Source organism: Diabrotica undecimpunctata, chromosome 5 (genome assembly GCF_040954645.1).
Source record: "Diabrotica undecimpunctata isolate CICGRU chromosome 5, icDiaUnde3, whole genome shotgun sequence".
NCBI lineage: Eukaryota > Metazoa > Arthropoda > Insecta > Coleoptera > Chrysomelidae > Diabrotica > Diabrotica undecimpunctata.
The window spans coordinates 154,940,711-154,959,556 of NC_092807.1; the positions used below are offsets into that span (position 1 = coordinate 154,940,711).

Genomic DNA, 18,846 nt, shown 5'->3' on the forward strand with positions numbered 1-18,846 from the left:
TTTTGATATGTCAACTCAACTTCTCGTCTTCTTTCCGGTTGTCACAGTTCTTCTTTTTTCTTATCTGTCGTGTCAACTCGTCTTCTTTTCATATCGTCTTCCTTCCAGTTGTCACAGTTCTTCTTCTTCTTCTTCTTTTAGTGCCATGTGCACTAATGAAGGTTGGCTATAACCATTGCAAATTAGTTGCTATCTTCTGCTTTTCTTAAGAGCGTCTTTGTGTTTAACCCGGTCCAGTCGCGAATGTTTTTCAGCCAGGATATTTGTTGTCTACCAGGACCCCTTTTTCCTTTGATTTTACCCTTCATAATCAGCTGCAACAACTCGTACTTATCATTTCCAAGTGTGTGTCCAAAATATGCTATCTTTCGCCTTTTAATGGTGTTCAAAAGTTTTCTGTCTCTTCCCATTCTGTGCAACATCATTTCGTTCGTAATATGATCGGTCCAAGGTATCTTCAAAATTCTCCTAAAAAGCCCCATCCTAAAAGCTTCAAGTTTTCTCATTAAGTCAACATTAACAACAGTCTAGGCTTCGACACCATAAAGAAGAATAGAGTGGATATAACATTTTACCATCCGATATTGGATTTGCAGATTAAGTCTTTGGTTACTCAGAAATTTCCTCATCTTCAAAAAGGCTGCTCTTGATTGCTTTATTCTTGAGGGAATTTCTGATTTTGGATTCAGATCTACCGTAATCCAGACTCCTAAGTATTTCGTTTTGTCCACTTGCTCAATATCTTCATTTTTTTATCTGTATCCTTGTAATGACTCTGTCTCTCTTACTAATAACCATGGTTTTTGTTTTCTTTATGTTTATTGTTAAACTAAACTGTTCTTCAGTATTACAAATTGTGTTTAGTACCGTCTACAGGTCTGTCTCACTTTCAGCGATAATGACTGTATCGTCAGCATACCGGATCTGTGCTATTTCCATCTAAAGTTACTACAGCCTGTTGATTCCAATATAATGTCCATATGTCCATATCATTCATGACAATAACATAATACCATGTTAATATCATTTGTGTCGAGTCTTTTTCTGTTTAGCCATTCCATGAGTATTTTATGTTTAACTCTGTCGAAAGTTTTTTTATGGTCTATAAACGCAACGAAAAGATCTTTTTGTTGGTCTCGACATGTTTGGACAAGAGTTGTGAAACTATACAGAGCTTCCACTGTTCCGAAGCCATTACGAAAACCAAACTGTCTATTACTCATATCCACTTCGCACTTTCTGAATATTCTTGCTTGTATAATCTTTAAAAATGTTTTTAATAAGTGTGGCATTAAGCTGATTAATATTATAGTCGTTACAGTGTTTGGAGTTCTTGGTTTTTGGTAGCAGAACAAATGTCGATAACAGCCATTCTGTAGGTATCTCACCAGCTTTGTATATGTTGTTAAAGAGTATAGTAATTGAACTTAAATTGTCTTCGTCCATAAGTTTAATCAGCTCGATATGAACTTCATCTGACCTAGGGGCTCTGCCAGATTTTGAGTTGTTTATAGCATGTTAGACTTCAGATTTTAACATTATTGAACCTTTTCGTTATCAATTTTCGTTATCAAAAGATCTTCAATATATTTAGTCCATACTTGTTTTATTTCAATTGGGTTATTAAAGGGTTTATTGTTTTTGTCAATTAATCGGTTAGGTGTATTTGTTCGTGATTTTCCAGATTCCACAGTTCTTCGGTCGTCACAATTAGGTTTTTTCGATTTTATTACAATTATAAAAGTACCTATGTCTTAAAAATTCAAGAAAATCTTGAAGTTACATAATAACAATCAAATGTAAAAAAGTTCAAAGGTAGTTTACGTATTTTAGTCAAAATAGTAAACACGAAATTTCAAAATTTTAAATTTGAAACCATTTTATATTATTCACACCTTTTTTCACAGAGAATAACATTATACATTTTTCTCATTTAAGAAAATCCGTTTGCTCCTCTGTTGAGAAGTAGAAAGGTCATCAAAACAATAGAAAAGCAATATGTTCGTACGAACTACCGCAATAATACCTCTCACGAACGAGAACAAACAATTTAATAACGCTGTAAAAGCCCCCCGCTAACAGTGTTGTTTCATGGCGAATTCATCTAATGGCCAATGTCTTTACTCTTTACACTAGCTTTACTGTACAAGTAAATTCTACATTCCTTTACGTCTATACAAAGCTACCTAGACATTTATTTTTCTGTAGACTTTATTTTTAAAGAAAATGATATATTTGCGTATCTTGACATACTATATCGAGATAACAAAATATTTTTGGCATTTTATTTTTAAAATTTATTAAGATATGGCTCTTACAAGTTTCAATTTTATTATAGAAATATCGTAAAGCTTTACTTATAACTGCAAACAGATTCTAATTTTGGTGTGTACTAGCCTGTAAAAAGCTATAGTCAATTCCATATGATTATACGAGGCTAGTTTTTCAAGCTAGGATAGCAAGCTACATATCCCGGTATCCTAGCCTGAGTTACTGTCCTGGCTTGGCGCATGCTAGAACGGTTTGCATGTGGCTAGGAAATTTTCAGCCAGTATCTAGTGCTATTGCGAGATCAATAGAGCAACAAATCCACTGAAAATGGTAAATATTAAAAAAACTGTTTCACTGAAACTGTTAGTTCTAAAACTGTGTCAAATTGCATGTGATAAATTAACAGAAGCTTTATTCAAAAAACGCGTTTGGACAGGAACATGGATTTTAAAAAGGAATGAACGTGGATCATCTGCACTGGTTTTAGAAGAACTTCGTAATGAAGACTTAAAATAGTATATCAGTATTTTACGAATGATGCCAGATGTGTTTGTTGTTCTGTCGAGTCTTATGATGCCAAAAATTCAACGACAGCATACTATTATGAGAGAGGCTTTACCAGCAATAGTAAAGTTGCAGATCACTTTAGATTTTCTATCATCTGGCATTAGTTACAGAAAACTTTTGTCGTCACTTTTATCGGGTTTCAAGATGTTCCATATAAAATTTAGTACGAATAATAACTTTATCATAAAATTACTAAGAATAAAAAATTTACCAATATGGCGGTGGGATCAGGGCCGGTCAATAATATTAAAACTACTATACAATTATAATTGGTTATTCGGAAGATTTCAACATAATCTAAAAAAGTGCAATACATTTTTAATAAACTTTGATTTATTCAATCACAATTAAACGGCTTTCCATTGGGTAGCTATTAAAAAATTATTTTGTACACTAAATTCACTAACTGCGCGAGCATAAAAAATGTCAGCCTGTGGAGTAGTGTGCTTAATGCAAGGTGGAAAATGCTCTGATCATTGGCAACACGGTTGCACAAATAAGGGTACTATGATATGGGCTTCAGTTTGGTAGATATGTCTTGGTCGGAGTTCGACAGAGCTAGACTGGAAGAGATTCGCGAGTGAGGTAAATACACGTAAGAGAAGAAACTTTTTGAACCACCACCACCACCACCATCACCACCACCACCCTATTTTTGAAGGAACAGGGAAACCTAGTAAATACGAGAATGGATAGAAAATTAGATAAGAGCAATAACGTGAAAGATATAAAGTGACGATAACGGAAAGAAAATACCAGCATGAATCTACCTCTAAATCCTTAAGACATTTTTATATCCAAAATAATTCCAACTGGGTTTATCTTTTAAGAACGTCATTGTACGTAGTCGAAATAATCTTGAAATTATGATAGAGACGGAGATAGTTGTCACCAAAATTAAAAAAGTTCTCATAATTTTCGAAAATACTAACATAACTCAAAAGAACACTACAACTCATTTTAAACATAATCTTAACCTCTTTACAAGACTGACACTTCTGAAAATATTGAATTATTCTTCACAAAGAGTATTGTATTATCTTACTGTGCTTTTAAGAAAGGATGGCATATATCAAAATATGAAAATATTGTGCAACATCTTGAACCAACTTTCCAATTAACAATAATGACACTTCTACCATCTGACGGCCATAGACCTAAACTAACTTTAAGGCAATATCACACAAAAAATATAGTATATTTATCTTTATTTTATCATCAATTTTTTTAATGCCGTTTTGGCCTACTAAGATTTTATTCGCCATTCTCATGACTAAGTTTTCCCCCTTTGTCAGTAAGTTTTCATTTTAATGAAAATCTCTCTTTGCTTTATTGTGAACACTTGTTAGCAGGGCAGGGGGCTGGGATAGTGAGGGAAATAAGGTAATATGCAGATTTTACTTTAGATTTCATCTTATTCTGCCATTCTTTCAGTTTATTTATCCTTCAGTTTATTATTGGATACAATATCAAAAGTGCTTGATTCTGTTAGTTTTTCTGTTGATAATATTATTCGCATGTCTCATGAGTATTGCAAACACGTGGAATATTTAACTAAAACATGTATTACATTTAATTTCACGTGGAAACTATGATAAAGTTAAATTTGACAATACCTAGATCTTACTAATTTCCAGTATTATATTTAACTTCAAAGTTGTCGTCGGGTATATTGTGGAGTCTTGAATATAGCTTAACTTGAAAGAAGTATAAATGCAAAGTAATACATTTTAATTTACCCATATACGGGCAAATATTTCTACAATCATAGTTGTTGTTCCTGTGTTAAACTGATATACTTTAATAATAATTTTCGCTTGTTACGCTTCTTTTAAGTAAAACTGTCGACGTTTCGTGCCAATAACTCATAAATGTATAAAAGAATTCCAACGATTATAAAATATAAAATAGCCCAAATAACTATATAAGCAAAGAGGATGGACGAAATTTTCTGACGAAATAAATAATCTTTTTCTACCTACTTTATCTTGCCACAGAAATTTATAAGTGTTTGATACTAAAATTCATCTAGTCCATTTAACTTGTTACATAACTTTTTTAATTTTGCTTAAATCAAACTAAACATAAATGTAAATGATATAATTGTAAATTTTAAATTTGACAGTGACAAACTGTTAGTGTGTGTTTTAAATTTGACATATTCTAATCATATTTGACATATTAATCAATATTTAACCATTTCCCTGATGATTTTTTTAAACCCGGCATAAAAATTTAAAATTTCGAGTATTGGTTATTTGAATTAATTTAAGATTTATGAAGTTTGTTCAAAGTCGAAAAGTTTTTGTATTAAAAAAAAGGACACTGTGTGATAACGTTGTAAAAAGACTGCGGATTAGAGAGAAAATAAATACTGAGAACAATGATAATATTTATTCAATGACACATTATATATAATCTATGTACTGTGGTACATCACAAAACAATTGTTAATATTGCTCAAACATAAATAAACTTTGTCTTTAAAGTACGAAATAATAAATTTTTCCTTGCATGCGGGTTTCTTGCAACGTGAAGCATTTTCGATTTATCAACAGTAGGTAAATGTCCCACATTGTCCAATTTTACTTCCTTCAATGGTCGTAATTTAATGTTTTTTATCTCAGGTGGTGAGATATCGGTGTGTAGAGCTAGTTCGCGTCCGTAGTAGAATACTACACGTGCACCCTGGGTAACGCTAAATGAACTAGCACATACTGGCAGTCAGACAATCCTTAGGATCTCCTGACTAATTAACACTTCCAACGAAAGATGATAAACAAAATAAACGGCCGTTGTGAGGACCGCACAACCAGACCAATCGGACCTATAGTTCGAATTTGCCATATAAACATAGAAGGCATAAGCTATGCTAAAAGCCAGTTTTTATCAAAACTATTAAAAGATGACAACATTGACTTAGTTGCTATACAGGAAACCCACTGCGAAACAGAGAAGCAACTACAAAAAAGGGGCAAAATACCGGGCTATGAACTATTAGGCGCAACTTACCACCGAACATACGGCACAACCACATATGTCAAAGAAGATATTGAAAATGCTTCGCTAATCTCTACTTCCACTGATGACTGTATTTATAATGTGGTCATAAAAATCGCTAACATTACCGTGTCCAACATTTACAAGCCACCTGCTACGTCGTGGCCAGCCCCAGCAATTGAAGTACATCCTCACCCTGCTGTATACGTTGGAGATTACAATAGCCATCATGAACAGTGGAAGTACAAAAATAATGATGCGAATGGAAATGCTTTAATAAAATGGGCAGAAGACGAACGCCTGTACCTTTTGTTTGGTGCCAAAGATCGATCAACCTTCAGATCCTCGGCATGGAGGCGGGAATACAACCCCGACCTATGCTTCGTCTCGACCGACAACCAAGGCGATCTAGGGGCTATACCTCTAGGGGCTTCACAAAGAGTTCTAACTGATTTCCCACACAGCCAACATCGACCAGTAATAATAGAAGTAGGGACGCAAATCCCTCTAATTAGTTCTATCCCACGTCCAAGATGGAATTTTAAAAAGGCTAACTGGACTGACTTCTCTGCGAATCTGGATAAATGCCTAGGGTGGATTACACCTAATATCAAAAACTACCACAAATTTGTTGGTGCCGTCCTAAGTGTAGCCAAAAAACACATACCAAGAGGCTATCGGCAATTCCTAATAAATTGTGGCAAGTATACAAAAGTTTGGCTGGCTCGATTTTTCACAGACATCATGGTAACTGGAAATATTCCACAAGAACTAAAGTGCTCTAAGATAATAGCCATACTAAAGCCAGGCAAACCCACCGACAACCTAAAAAACTACAGACCAATTGCGCTTCTCTCTGCCATCTACAAACTATTAGAGAGGTTTATATATAATAAAATCAGTACAGAACTATTCCAGGCGATCCCAGTCAAACAAGCGGGTTTTCGACCAGAACGAAGCTGTGCAGACCAGGTAATGTCACTCACCACCTATCTCTCGGCAGCTTACGATACAGTATGGAGAGAGGGCCTTATATACAAAATTCTCCGTGCAATCCCCTGTAAACCAATAGCACGCCTAATAGATAGCATTCTCAACGACCGAATGTTTCAAGTAGTGATGGGCACAGATATCAGCCTACCAAAGAAACTTAAGAATGGCCTACCACAGAGGTCAGTACTCTCTCCACTACTATTTAGCTTATACCTAGCAGATATGCCGGAAACACAGTCAAGAAAGTTCGGATACGCCGATGACTTGGCCCTCGCTACACGATGCAGAATACTAGAAACGTCTGAAGAAGTTCTGACGGCAGACTTATATACATTAGGCAAATATTTTCGCAAGTGGCGACTTCAACCAAATGCATCCAAAACAGAAATTAGTTGCTTTTACCTGAACAACAAACTTGCTGGAAAGGAACTCAACATACGGTTTGAAAATACCACACTGACCCACAACAAAACACCGAAGTACCTGGATGTAACACTAAAAAGAACGCTATCATTTAAAGAGCATTTAACAAAAACTGCCCAAAAGTTGAGTACAAGAAATAACATTATACAGAAGCTCTGCGGTACCACCTGGGGAGCATCGGTTTCCACTCTCCGCTCTTCTGCCTTAGACCTTGTTTTCTCGACCGCTGAATATTGTGCTCCAGTCTGGCTACACAGTCCATACGTAAAAAAGGTCGACAATCATCTGCACAGCACTATGAGGATGATAGCTGGTACAATTAAATCAACTCCCACCCAATGGCTTCCAGTATTAAGTCACATCCCACCTCCATATTTACGACGAGTCGACGCACTTACACGTGAATACAAAAAGATCATGAACAATATAAACCTGCCGATCCACCAAGATACCGAGGATGCACGAAATACCCGTCTCCGTTCTAGAAAACCACCAATACAAACGGCAAGAATGATACATGAGGAGTTCAACATCACGAATGCATGGTCCCAAGAATGGAACGAATGGCAAAATAACATGCCCTGCATTACCCACAAGCCACCAGGTTTTGATCTTCCACGCAAAACATGATCCACTTTAAATAGGCATATGCATAGGCATACATGCTACATAAATGGGCAAAGAACCCGTCTCCTCAATGTGACTGTGGGGAGAACCAAACCATCGACCATATTATTCAAGAGTGTCCCTCAAGATCCTACAATGGTAGCCCTGAAGACTTCCTGTTTGGAACTTCCGAGTCAATTGATTATAAAAATACACTTGATGTTTGTTTGTAACTATTTAACGTTTGTCAAATACCTATATTACTAGTGTTTGTGTATTTGTTCTAAATGTGTTGTAATTGCCATACGATAAATAAATAATCTCAGGTGTTTTTTTTTAGGCATTATAGTAAGCGGTCATCCTCTTTTTTCTATTGACTGTTTTTTTATAGCTAAAAGAACTTCAGCCATTTCTGAGCGAAAGTCCACTAAATATAAGATTTTTTTATTTGGTATTTACAAATATATGTTGCTTGCCTTCTATATTCTAGCCAGGTATTCCAACAGGCTGAATATATACATACTATGTGTGCACACAAAAAAATTGAGTTTGTCAAATTACGTGTGGCATATTTATTTCTATATAGATCTTGTTTGTTTGTCCCATCGTTTAAATTTGTCGATCTTCCCAATTTTTGTATAATTTAATACAATTATTACAAGATTGTTATCAAAGCAATTTGTCATGATTAGCTCCCTATCTTTGATGATTTTTTTTCAGTACCATGGTCATGGTTTTTCATTATTTTATTAGCAAAGAAGGTAGGACTGCTGAATCTATTTTACCGTACAGTACAAATGCAAAGATATTTTTTGGCGCATAATCTGTAACAACCAATTACTAGATTATCCTCTGTGATATAATCATGCTGCTTTAAAACGACAGACATGCCTTTGCCACCAAAAACTGTCATTTATGTTTGCTCCAATTCTGTTTTAGCTCCCTAATAAATTATAAAATCGAACATTTGCCCACTTGCATTGGAGATCGCAAATATTTTTATAGTCCATGGATTTGGTTTGCTTTTTATATATTGCTCCATATTGAGTGATCCCTTGAACAGCACGATTTGTTTATCAAAACAGATTTGTCGCCAATGGGAGTGACAGCAAACGGGCGCGTATTGTTTCGTACAATGGACGAACTGTCCAAAACCTGTACTGATGCCCAACATCATCCATTGTATCCACAAAATGTAAAGTTTGCCTCAAGGAGTAAAATCTACTTAAAGCAATTTTGAGCACTCATAATTTTGCATCTCAATAAAATTGAATTCTAGGATAATGTAAATTTCCCATAAGTATATGTATACCAAGAAAAATTTGCACTTCCTCTACAATCGTTGGGGAAAACCATTCTGTACAGCATACAGATTTGTGAACTCTGCCATACGTTCAAATAAATCTCTTGTAAAGTACTTGCTTAAGATAAAATAAGGTCTCTTCATTTCTACAACTGGTGTTACATCTTCTACAAACCGTTGGAGGGGTAGAGTGAGATGTCTCACTTTGGTATGCTATTTAATATAAACCTTAGGGGTGAGATGATTATTTATCTAATAGAAGTTAATCATAAATCCTTATCTTACCTCCAAAAAAATGCCCAAGAAGTGTTTGAGTGTCCTGGAGTGACCACAGGGTCCACTTCCACTGCGAGTATAGGAGTATACATAGTAAGGAAATTATTTATAAAAAGTTTCAAAGACAATCACTTGTAGATGCACAGTACATTTATTACACAAGTATGTTATTTTGCTTTGGCACATTTTGTTTAGTTGTATAAGGCCCAGGTTTAGTCGGACAACATTCATATTTTGAAAAAAACTGTAATACTTCTTGTCTTTTAAATTGCAAGTATGGTAATTCGTGACCTTAAAGCTTATATAGAAGCAAACCTTGAACACAAGGTACATTCATCCACAGACTAGGCATAAAGCAGCTAACACTATTTTTTATTGAAGATTTTGCATCTATATTAAGCAATGAACTAATCATTTAGGTCAACATTTTTAAACATTTTTTTTGTGTAGCAATTTTACAATACTGTAATAACAGTATTTTCATTACTTTTAATAGCTGTTAACTTTTAGTTGTGTAATATGCTGTCCCCCTTTAACATTTCTTAAGAGATTCTTTCAGATTTCTTTCTATTCTACCTTCTTGCAACGTTCAAGTTTCTCCCAAGCCTCGTTTAAACACTTTTTGTAAGTAAGGACACATAAGTAAATGGGATTTTAAAATATAATTTAGTTCCGTTAGGAACGTTGGCATATTCAGCAAGTCTCAGTACTACATTTCCTCCTCGTCAGAGTCCAACATGAGAAAGCTTTAGATGTGCACTGTAGTATGGTTCAGCATAACAATTTAAACTTAAAATGAATAGTTTTGCCCCGTATAAATTGTTTTGTTAATGACTTCTATAATACGGAACTATGCTCTTACATAATATAACAACTGAATTTCCAACTGGTATATGCTTGAATAAATTATTTAGATAATAGGACAAACCTTGTAAAACCGTCAGTGCTTATTTTCAAGTTATCATTTAGATGGAAATATCGTAATATATCTTCGAATCGACGCTTCCACACTGCTTCTACAACTATAACTACCTTATAGCCTTATAGCCGGACTGTTGATATAAACAAACAACACAGTTTATTAGGGCTGCAGTCAGAAAGTTTGGCCGGGATGTTACAGAAATACTAGTTTGACTTTTGGTCTAGCTTTCGGAATTGTTTTATTCCTTTTTCAAGACACTGTAATTAGAAGAATGTGTAAATATTTACAATATATTACAACTTGTCAGTGCAACTTACTAGTTGTTGAGGTTATTTATATAATGTATGACACTCAACATTAATAACACACATATAAAATATAACATATAAAATAATGAACAAAATACATTTTAAAATTTAGTTAATGATTATTAAACTTCATTTGTGACATCTTTTAATGGTATGTTTTAACTGATCCATAGAGAACAGTAAGAAAAAACCAAAAAAGTATGATTAAAATGTAATTAGGTGTTCTTCATGTTTTATTAATGGAAGTAGTATATTAAACCTGTCTTGATGGTATGCAACATGTTTTGCCTGCAGGTTTACTATGGTGTGTGTATGTAAAAATAAATTTTATTTTATTTTTAAGGTCTTGTCAGTATATAACAAATGTTGCTTAGTTTATTTATATCAGACTTTTTATTTATACGACGTATTGGATTTTATGAAACACATTTCCAAGAAAAAAAGTTTTGAATGTTTTTTTTCTTTTGCCAAAATACAGGAATCATCGAAATTAAATTCATGTTTTAACGTTAATGCATGTTCTGTCAGCACACATGCATTTATTTTTTTAGTTTTTTTGTCGCTGCGATGTGAGATCACTCTACTGTGAAAATTATGAGATGATTCTCCGATGTACACGTTTTTACAATTGGCACACGGTATAGAATAAACAGTTTTATTGCCAGTTCTGAGCTGACCGTTGAATGGTGGCCGAAGAGGACATCTAAGCACCCGAAAGTAACTCAGAGCCTCGCAGAAAGACGGTCCGCGGGAGGCCAAGGCACGGGACCGAACTCGGATCCATGAAACCCAACTCGTAAGAATTAGGCTCACTGCACCTGGCCCAGGCCCGGCACGTCAGCCGTGACCCGCTTCCTCGCCAAGTCCGATACGCCCCGATCCTCAGAGCCAGTCCTTATCCCAAAGTTACGGATCCAATCCAAAAAAAGAAAAAACAACCATTCAAAACGTGTTTTCTTGGAAATGTGTTTCATACAATCCAATTCGTCTTGTGTAAATAAAAAGTCTGACATAGATAAACTGAGCAACATTTATCGTTATTTACTGACAAAACATCAAAAATAAAATAAAGATTTATTTTTACATATACACACCATTCTTCTTCTTCTTTCAGTGCCTATTCGTTCCGAATATTGGCAATCATTCTGGCTATAATTATTTTATTGACTGATGCTTTAAATAGATTCGTTGTTGTTGTGGAGAACCATTTCCTCAGGTTCTTCAACCATGATATTCTCCTTCTCCCAATTCCTCGCTTTCCGAATACTTTACCCTGTAGGATTACCTTCAGTAATCTGTATTTAGTGGTGTTTCTCATTATATGTCCGAGATATTCCAACTTTCTCCTTTTAATGGTATACATCACCTCTCTTTCTTTGCCCACTCTTCGTAATACGGTCTCGTTGGTTATCTTGTCTGTCCATGATATCCTTAGAATTCGCCTGTATAGCCACATCACATACACACCATAATACACCTGAATGCAAAACATGTTGCATGCCATCAAGACAGGTTTAATATACGTTTAATATACTTACATTGTTTAGGACCAAGTTTGGTTGCTGCAAAACTGTGATGTTGAGATACATACTAAAAATCCTATAGCAAGCACCTAACATGTTTACAAGCATAGTTGTAGGTCAAAAATACGTGTAGACATTCTAAAAATTATATACCACCTAAAAATAGACCTAACATAATAAACATGCGATTTTATGGGTGTTGAAAACTGAAAATCACTTGCAACCAAAGTTGTCACTGAGCGCTAATGGGTTAAAGACAGTCGATCTATAGCTATACTTCTTCTTCAAGTGCCCTCTCCGCTACGCAGTTTGGCAATCATCATTGCTATTCGTATCTTTGAAGCTGTTGCTCTAAATAATTGGTTAGATGTGCACTGGAACCAGTCTCTTAAATTGCGCAGCCAAGATATACGTCGTCTTCCTACGCCTCGTTTGCCCTGAATCTTTCCTTGGATAATTAACTGGAGCAATCGGTACTTTTTCCCTCTCATCACATGACCAAGATATTCCAACTTTCTTCTCTTGATGGTGACCAACAGCTCCCGTTCTTTGTTCAGTCTTCGAAGAACTACACTATTTGTTATTTTGTCTGGCCAAGGTATTTTTAAAATTCTTCTGTATATCCACATTTCGAAGGCCTCTACTTTATCGGTATTGCTCTTGTTTAAAGTCCAAGTATATAGCTATACGCGAGACTGCAATGCACAGATTCCATAATAATTAAAATTTAAGAAATACTGCTAAGCAAATCTTAAGTTTGAAAGTAACTTAAAAGTACACAGTTGATGCATAATGTACAAATTATGCGTTAATTACTAGAATCATAATATAGCGTTGTAAACTAATCTCTAGCGATAATCTTATAAAAGAAAACAGCTCATAGTCTTTATATGCTATTAACGTGCTATAATCATTTTTTCGTTTAGTCTTTTTACCCCCTATATTAAAATTATTATACAGAATGATTGCGTGTAGTATCAATCATCATTAAAATAACAAATTAAGCTTATCTCAGTTTTATTACTTACAATTAGAAAGAAATTTGGGTCGTTTGGTTACCTCACGAAATATAATGGATAACCAAATATATCAAATCCCAATGCGTGAAAAATGGGAATCGATTACTCAGCAGAGAATTAAATCTGGTACCTTGGGGGTAAAGTTGGGGTTATTGCTCTGACCGTTTATCAACGGCCGTGTTGTTATTAGCTTCAAGCTACAAAACCAACGGATAACTGAATATCGGTCGCAGTGTTCGCAGTTTTCCGGCTGACTGTGCACGGTTAATTACAATAATCACCCCGTTATTATTAAAGTCAAATAATTATGCGCGCGTTACGATTTCCATGCAGGTTAAAATTATAATTAAGTTCATTAATTTGAAAAATATGTAAACGAAAATAAATTAAATCAGGTTATTTGTCATCAGCATACACAATATCCGTTTTTGCATATCGTCGGCTCACTGCCAAAACCCGACAAATGTCAAATTATTTATTTTAAGATGATTGCAATTAAAGCTTTTAAATAAGGATATCGACATATTATAATATAGAACTAATTTTGATAACAACAAGTCCTAACAGACACTTCGTCTAAGGACTAACAACCTCAGCGGAGTCTTAATCTAAATCTTAATCTTAAACATCCTAATATTTAACTATCAAGAAATAACTCAAAGTTTATCATATAATATTTAAAGGGTTTTTGCCCATGTATTTAGTGACTCTAAACATGTACAGCTGGTTCCTAAAAAAACTGATACCACTCTTAAAGCGTATTTTGTAGAAAATTGAGCAGTGTATTTTGTATACTTGAAAATTAAAGGAAGTCATTATTCGCTTAACACTATCCAACAAATCCATTTTTGTTGCCAGTCATGGAAAGTCATCCATTGTAATGCTCACGAGTTTGTAATTCGGTAGCTCATATTGGTTTACAAAATTTAGAAAGTTTGTGTAAATGTTTTCTTCGCTTGTTTTTTCTTTCAGAGGTAGCACTGTTAATAATTCGACAAGGAAACTAAATTCATGTAGTTGGCTGTATACCATGTATCACATTTTGTTTAAAAATTCCTTTATAAAAGGTATAATAACAAAAACCCTATCGGGCTACATCACAGAACGTTTTCGGAATAACTATTCCATCATTACTGCTACCTGGATGTACAGCTGATTTCTAAAAGAACTGATACGACTCTTAGTAAGATTTGATTATTTTGAGTAGTGTATTTTATTGGTCTGACATTATATAGTATTAATTATGACAAAAAATAATAAAATACACAAACAAACAACAAACAATTGATTACATATGTTAATTCAAAAATTGTAACCTGCCATCTTATCTCTGCTTGGTTGTTTCTGATTGTATCGATGAGGATCACTTTGGTTAACTGCATGTTTATTTTCAGACCATATTCCGTACTTATCATGCCTAGCCCATTCATGATTTATTTCAGTTCTTCTAGTGATGACGCCAATATAACAGTGTCATCAGCATAACCTAGGTTTTTGATTTTTCTCCCTCCTATCGTTGCTCCACCTTGCCATTGCTCAAAAACTTGAGACGCATAATATGTTCACTATATAATAAGAATAGAATAGGGAATATTATGCATCCCTGTCGAACTCCAGATTTTAGTTTGAAATTTTTGGAAATCACATTATTAACTCTTATATTAGCAGTATTATTTACATATAGTTTTTGTAATAAATAGATTAGATGTTCTGGCGTACCCATTTCTCTAGGTATATGCCACATTTTTATCCTACTTTACGGTATCGAAGGCCATGGAATAGTCAACAAAGCATAATATGTTTCTATGTTAAACTCTCTAGATTTTTCGGTAATTTGACGAATAAATAGGAATACGTTCTCTTGTTCCTCTATCTATGACGAATCCGCTTTGTTCTTGGGGAATTTGTGGTAAGAAAATTGATTTTAGTCTTTCATTGATAATGGTTAGAAGTACTTTGCTCGCGTGTGATATCAATGCTACTGTACGGTAATTACTTCAATCTGTCGGTGAACCTTTTTATATATGGGAATAAACGTGAGTTTACTCCAGTCATTTGGCCACTTTCCGGTATTCCAGATCTCATTGCAAATTCTAAGCATTATTTTCGTCTCTAATTCTTCCATTTCTTTGATTGTTTCAGCTGTTATTTCATCTTCTCCTTTAGTTTTTCTGAATTTTAGCTTCTTAACTGCCTTTAATTTCTGATTTCAATATTTGAGATTCTTTTTTATATCTTCTTTTCTCTGTATTATTGTCTGGGTCGTTGTTAGAGAATAGTATTTCGCAATATTGTTTCCACACCTCTGCCATACCGTCTGGGTTTGTTATGGTATTTCCACTATTATCTTTGATGATCTGTGTCTGCGGTTTAAATCCTCTAGCTCGATACTTGACTTTTGAGAAAAGTTCTCTAGGTTCTTGGCGGTCAGCATGTTCTTCTAGTTGCACACATATGTTTTTAATATAATTATTTTTGTCCCTTCTGCACAAGTGTTTTATAGTTGTATTTTTGGTGCATATCTCTATTTCTTTTTGTTTTGATTTTGATGTGCCGTTTCGAAGATTTCGTCTTTATTTTACAAGATTGAGTCTCTTCAGTCATCCAATGTTTTTTCCTAGCTGTTTTGTCTTTGGGATTAGTATTGTTAATGGCTTCAGTGATCCATTTCTTTGTGTATTTCCACGTTTTATCAGCATATCCGGTAGTCTCTGGTAGGTCAGCTTCTACCAATGCTTCTTTAAACTTTTCCGGGTGTTTTTGAATCAATTTTTGTCTTTTATTTGTGATTGTTTTACTGTGTAAGTTAATACGAAATTCTGCTTGTAAAATTTTGTGTTCAGAGCGATAGTCTGCAGTTGGTTTTGTCAATCAAATATCAAATCAAATCAAATGGTTTGGATCAATATACTTACGCAAATCTCCATTTTCAGAAATGAAAATAGGTATATCAGAAAATCTCAACCGCCTAATGGACGAACATCCCAAATCGTGCTTGCAGTTGGCACTCAGTAATTAAGTACTATTTTACAAAAAGTTTGTGGTGTTATGAAGTGTCATGTATCAACATCGAAAGGAAATTAGTAATTTCAGATTATAATTATTTGTCAACTATTAGTACTAGATGGCTTAATTCTATTTTGTATTTGTAAACATTTACAAGAGTAGTCTAACGTTTTTCTTCTAAACATTTTGTGGTAGATCGCAGACACTATAAGTCCAAGCACCCCAGCCCTCCATTTTATTATTTAGGACAAAATATGTGAAAAGACTAGTCGTGGTCGAATAAGAACTTCATGTCATGAACAATCAGTCTTCAGAGCTGTGTTGAATAAAATTATGAAAGCCATTTATTAATGGACATGGTACAGATAGAAGAAGATGAAATATACACAAATAAATGTTTATGAAAATCGGTAAGATCGTTTCGAAACAAACTGATTTTTCTATCAGATGTCGCTATTGCGTCCATAACGAAGCCATTTTATTGTTGCTTCCTAATAAGACAGAGAAGATTATTTTACACGTTAAGAACGGCTATGAATAACTGTTCTGATGAGACTTATTAAGGAAATGCGTATCAACAGATACATAGACGCTTTGTACGTGAAATGAAATCTTTTCTGTCTTTTTCAGTTTATGAAAATATTTAAAAGAAATTTTAATGAACCATATTATACGATAATTTCGGGATTTGATTCTTTATTACTTTTTAAAATAATTGAAACAAAATTGTATAAAGTTTTGCTTTAAAAGTAACAAACCTATGATGAATATTATACAAAAGTATGTCTAGTACATTATAAGGTCACGCTTGAAAATATCTTAGTGTAAGGAATTATAAATCACTCTAATGTGGCATAATTGTTATTGTTTTTGTCATTTTGTTTTAACATGAATGCACTTTTTTCTAGGTCTGTGCCAAAGTATTTGGAAACGCCTCTGCCTTGGCAAAACACAAACTGACTCACAGTGATGAAAGAAAATATATTTGCAACATGTGCGGAAAGGCTTTTAAGCGGCAAGACCACCTGTAAGTATTACCTTGTTTTTTCTTTAACGATAGCTTATGCCAGAGAACTAAATTAAAATAAGAACAGGACCGTCAAGTTATGCTTACTTGCCTTTTTGAGACCGAAACTAAAATTAATTATGTTAATGGTCGGCTTGCTATCATTGCATTTGTATTAAAATGAGAAACAATACACACATATATATATATATATATATTTATATATATATATATATATATATATATATATATATATATATATATATATATATATAATAATATAAAACAATGGGATGATAACAACAGCTGTCTATATCATATAAAACTCAAAACGGTGGTTCATTGGATTAGCAGTTGAATATTAAAAATATTAAAAGCCAAAGTTTACTCTTATCAACGATTTCGTTATATTTTTTTAAATTTTTCTAACATCTTTAGACGAAAGTGTTACAACAGTGTTACAAAAATTTTATAATTTACAAAATAAAATAAAATACTTGCTTGTGTGAGGTTGCAGCAGAAAGAGATAAAGTCTCGAGATTTTTATTGTAGTGAATAAAAAAAAGTGGACAAAAATCCTGTGTAAAACTTTTTCAAAATTATACACCACTCTGACAAGTGACAATCTAATGTGGCAGTTTAAAAAATTATTTCTCCAATAAACAAATATTTAAGGACAAACAATTATTAACATACAAATTAGGACAAAACCATTATGAAGTTATCGCTATTGAACACACACACGCGCTGTATATCATTTTAAAGTGAGATCCACATGTTCAAAGATCAAACCAGTCACACTTTGCTATTGAAGTGGTATCTATCTGACCCACAGGCTTTTCCTACACCCCTCCTCTATGTGTGACTTAAGTGAGGAGGCTTATGATCTGAAAGTTACTTTGGGTGCCCTGAGTAATGAAACACCCTCTGTTTTATTGGTTGTGGTTAGGGCACCCAACTGTAAGGGTAGCACACATATCGGCTTTTCTCCCTATTCAGCTTACTGACCCTATTTAAGTAACTTTAACTTGACATCGGGTCTCGAGTCCCTAAAAAATTATGTGTTTCGAACAGAAAGCCATCAACCCGGGTTAATGACTTCCTGTCCGAAAAAATGTGTGTGTTCGGCCACTCAGCCGCCGATTTGGCAAAATAAATTTTGTTTTCCTCGCCGGCTGAGCATCCGAGTGGGGTCCGGCCACCGAGCCCATATATGCCGCACATGACCTCAGTGCTCGGAATTCACGAAAAGATCTACATTATCTGTCTGAGGAGCCTACTGCGCTATTGCGGTTATTATAAAAGACCTGACGGACCTTTGATGCATGTATTTATTTAGTTAACATATCTACTTCAGCGATTCCGCAATGACTTAGACGACAGACAGCGTTTTTTGTTTTTTTTTTATTTTCTTTGGTTGTTTTTTCTTTTGCCTAAAACTAAGTAGAGTTACTACCTAACTACCTAACTTAAAAGTGTGCGTGTGTTGAAGTGTGTATTCCCAGGTTTATACGGCCATCACACACATGTGTGATGGCCGTATTATACTTAATCTAATATAAGCCTATTGCGTACCCTCTCGACAGAGTAATTTTTTGGTTGCTTCCTGTCTAACTTTACATT

General features: G+C 34.3%; 1 protein-coding gene across 3 annotated transcripts in view; it reads left to right on the plus strand.

The window, feature by feature from the left end:
* The window catches only part of LOC140442020 (uncharacterized), a 1,060,727-nt gene that overhangs the window by 912,118 nt on the left and 129,763 nt on the right, over positions 1–18,846 (plus strand). For all 3 annotated transcript variants that reach the window (XM_072533056.1, XM_072533055.1, XM_072533057.1), the window contains one exon: positions 17,126–17,244. In XM_072533056.1, coding sequence (XP_072389157.1) covers positions 17,126–17,244 — 119 coding nt within the window. The remainder of the gene's footprint in view (positions 1–17,125; positions 17,245–18,846) is intronic.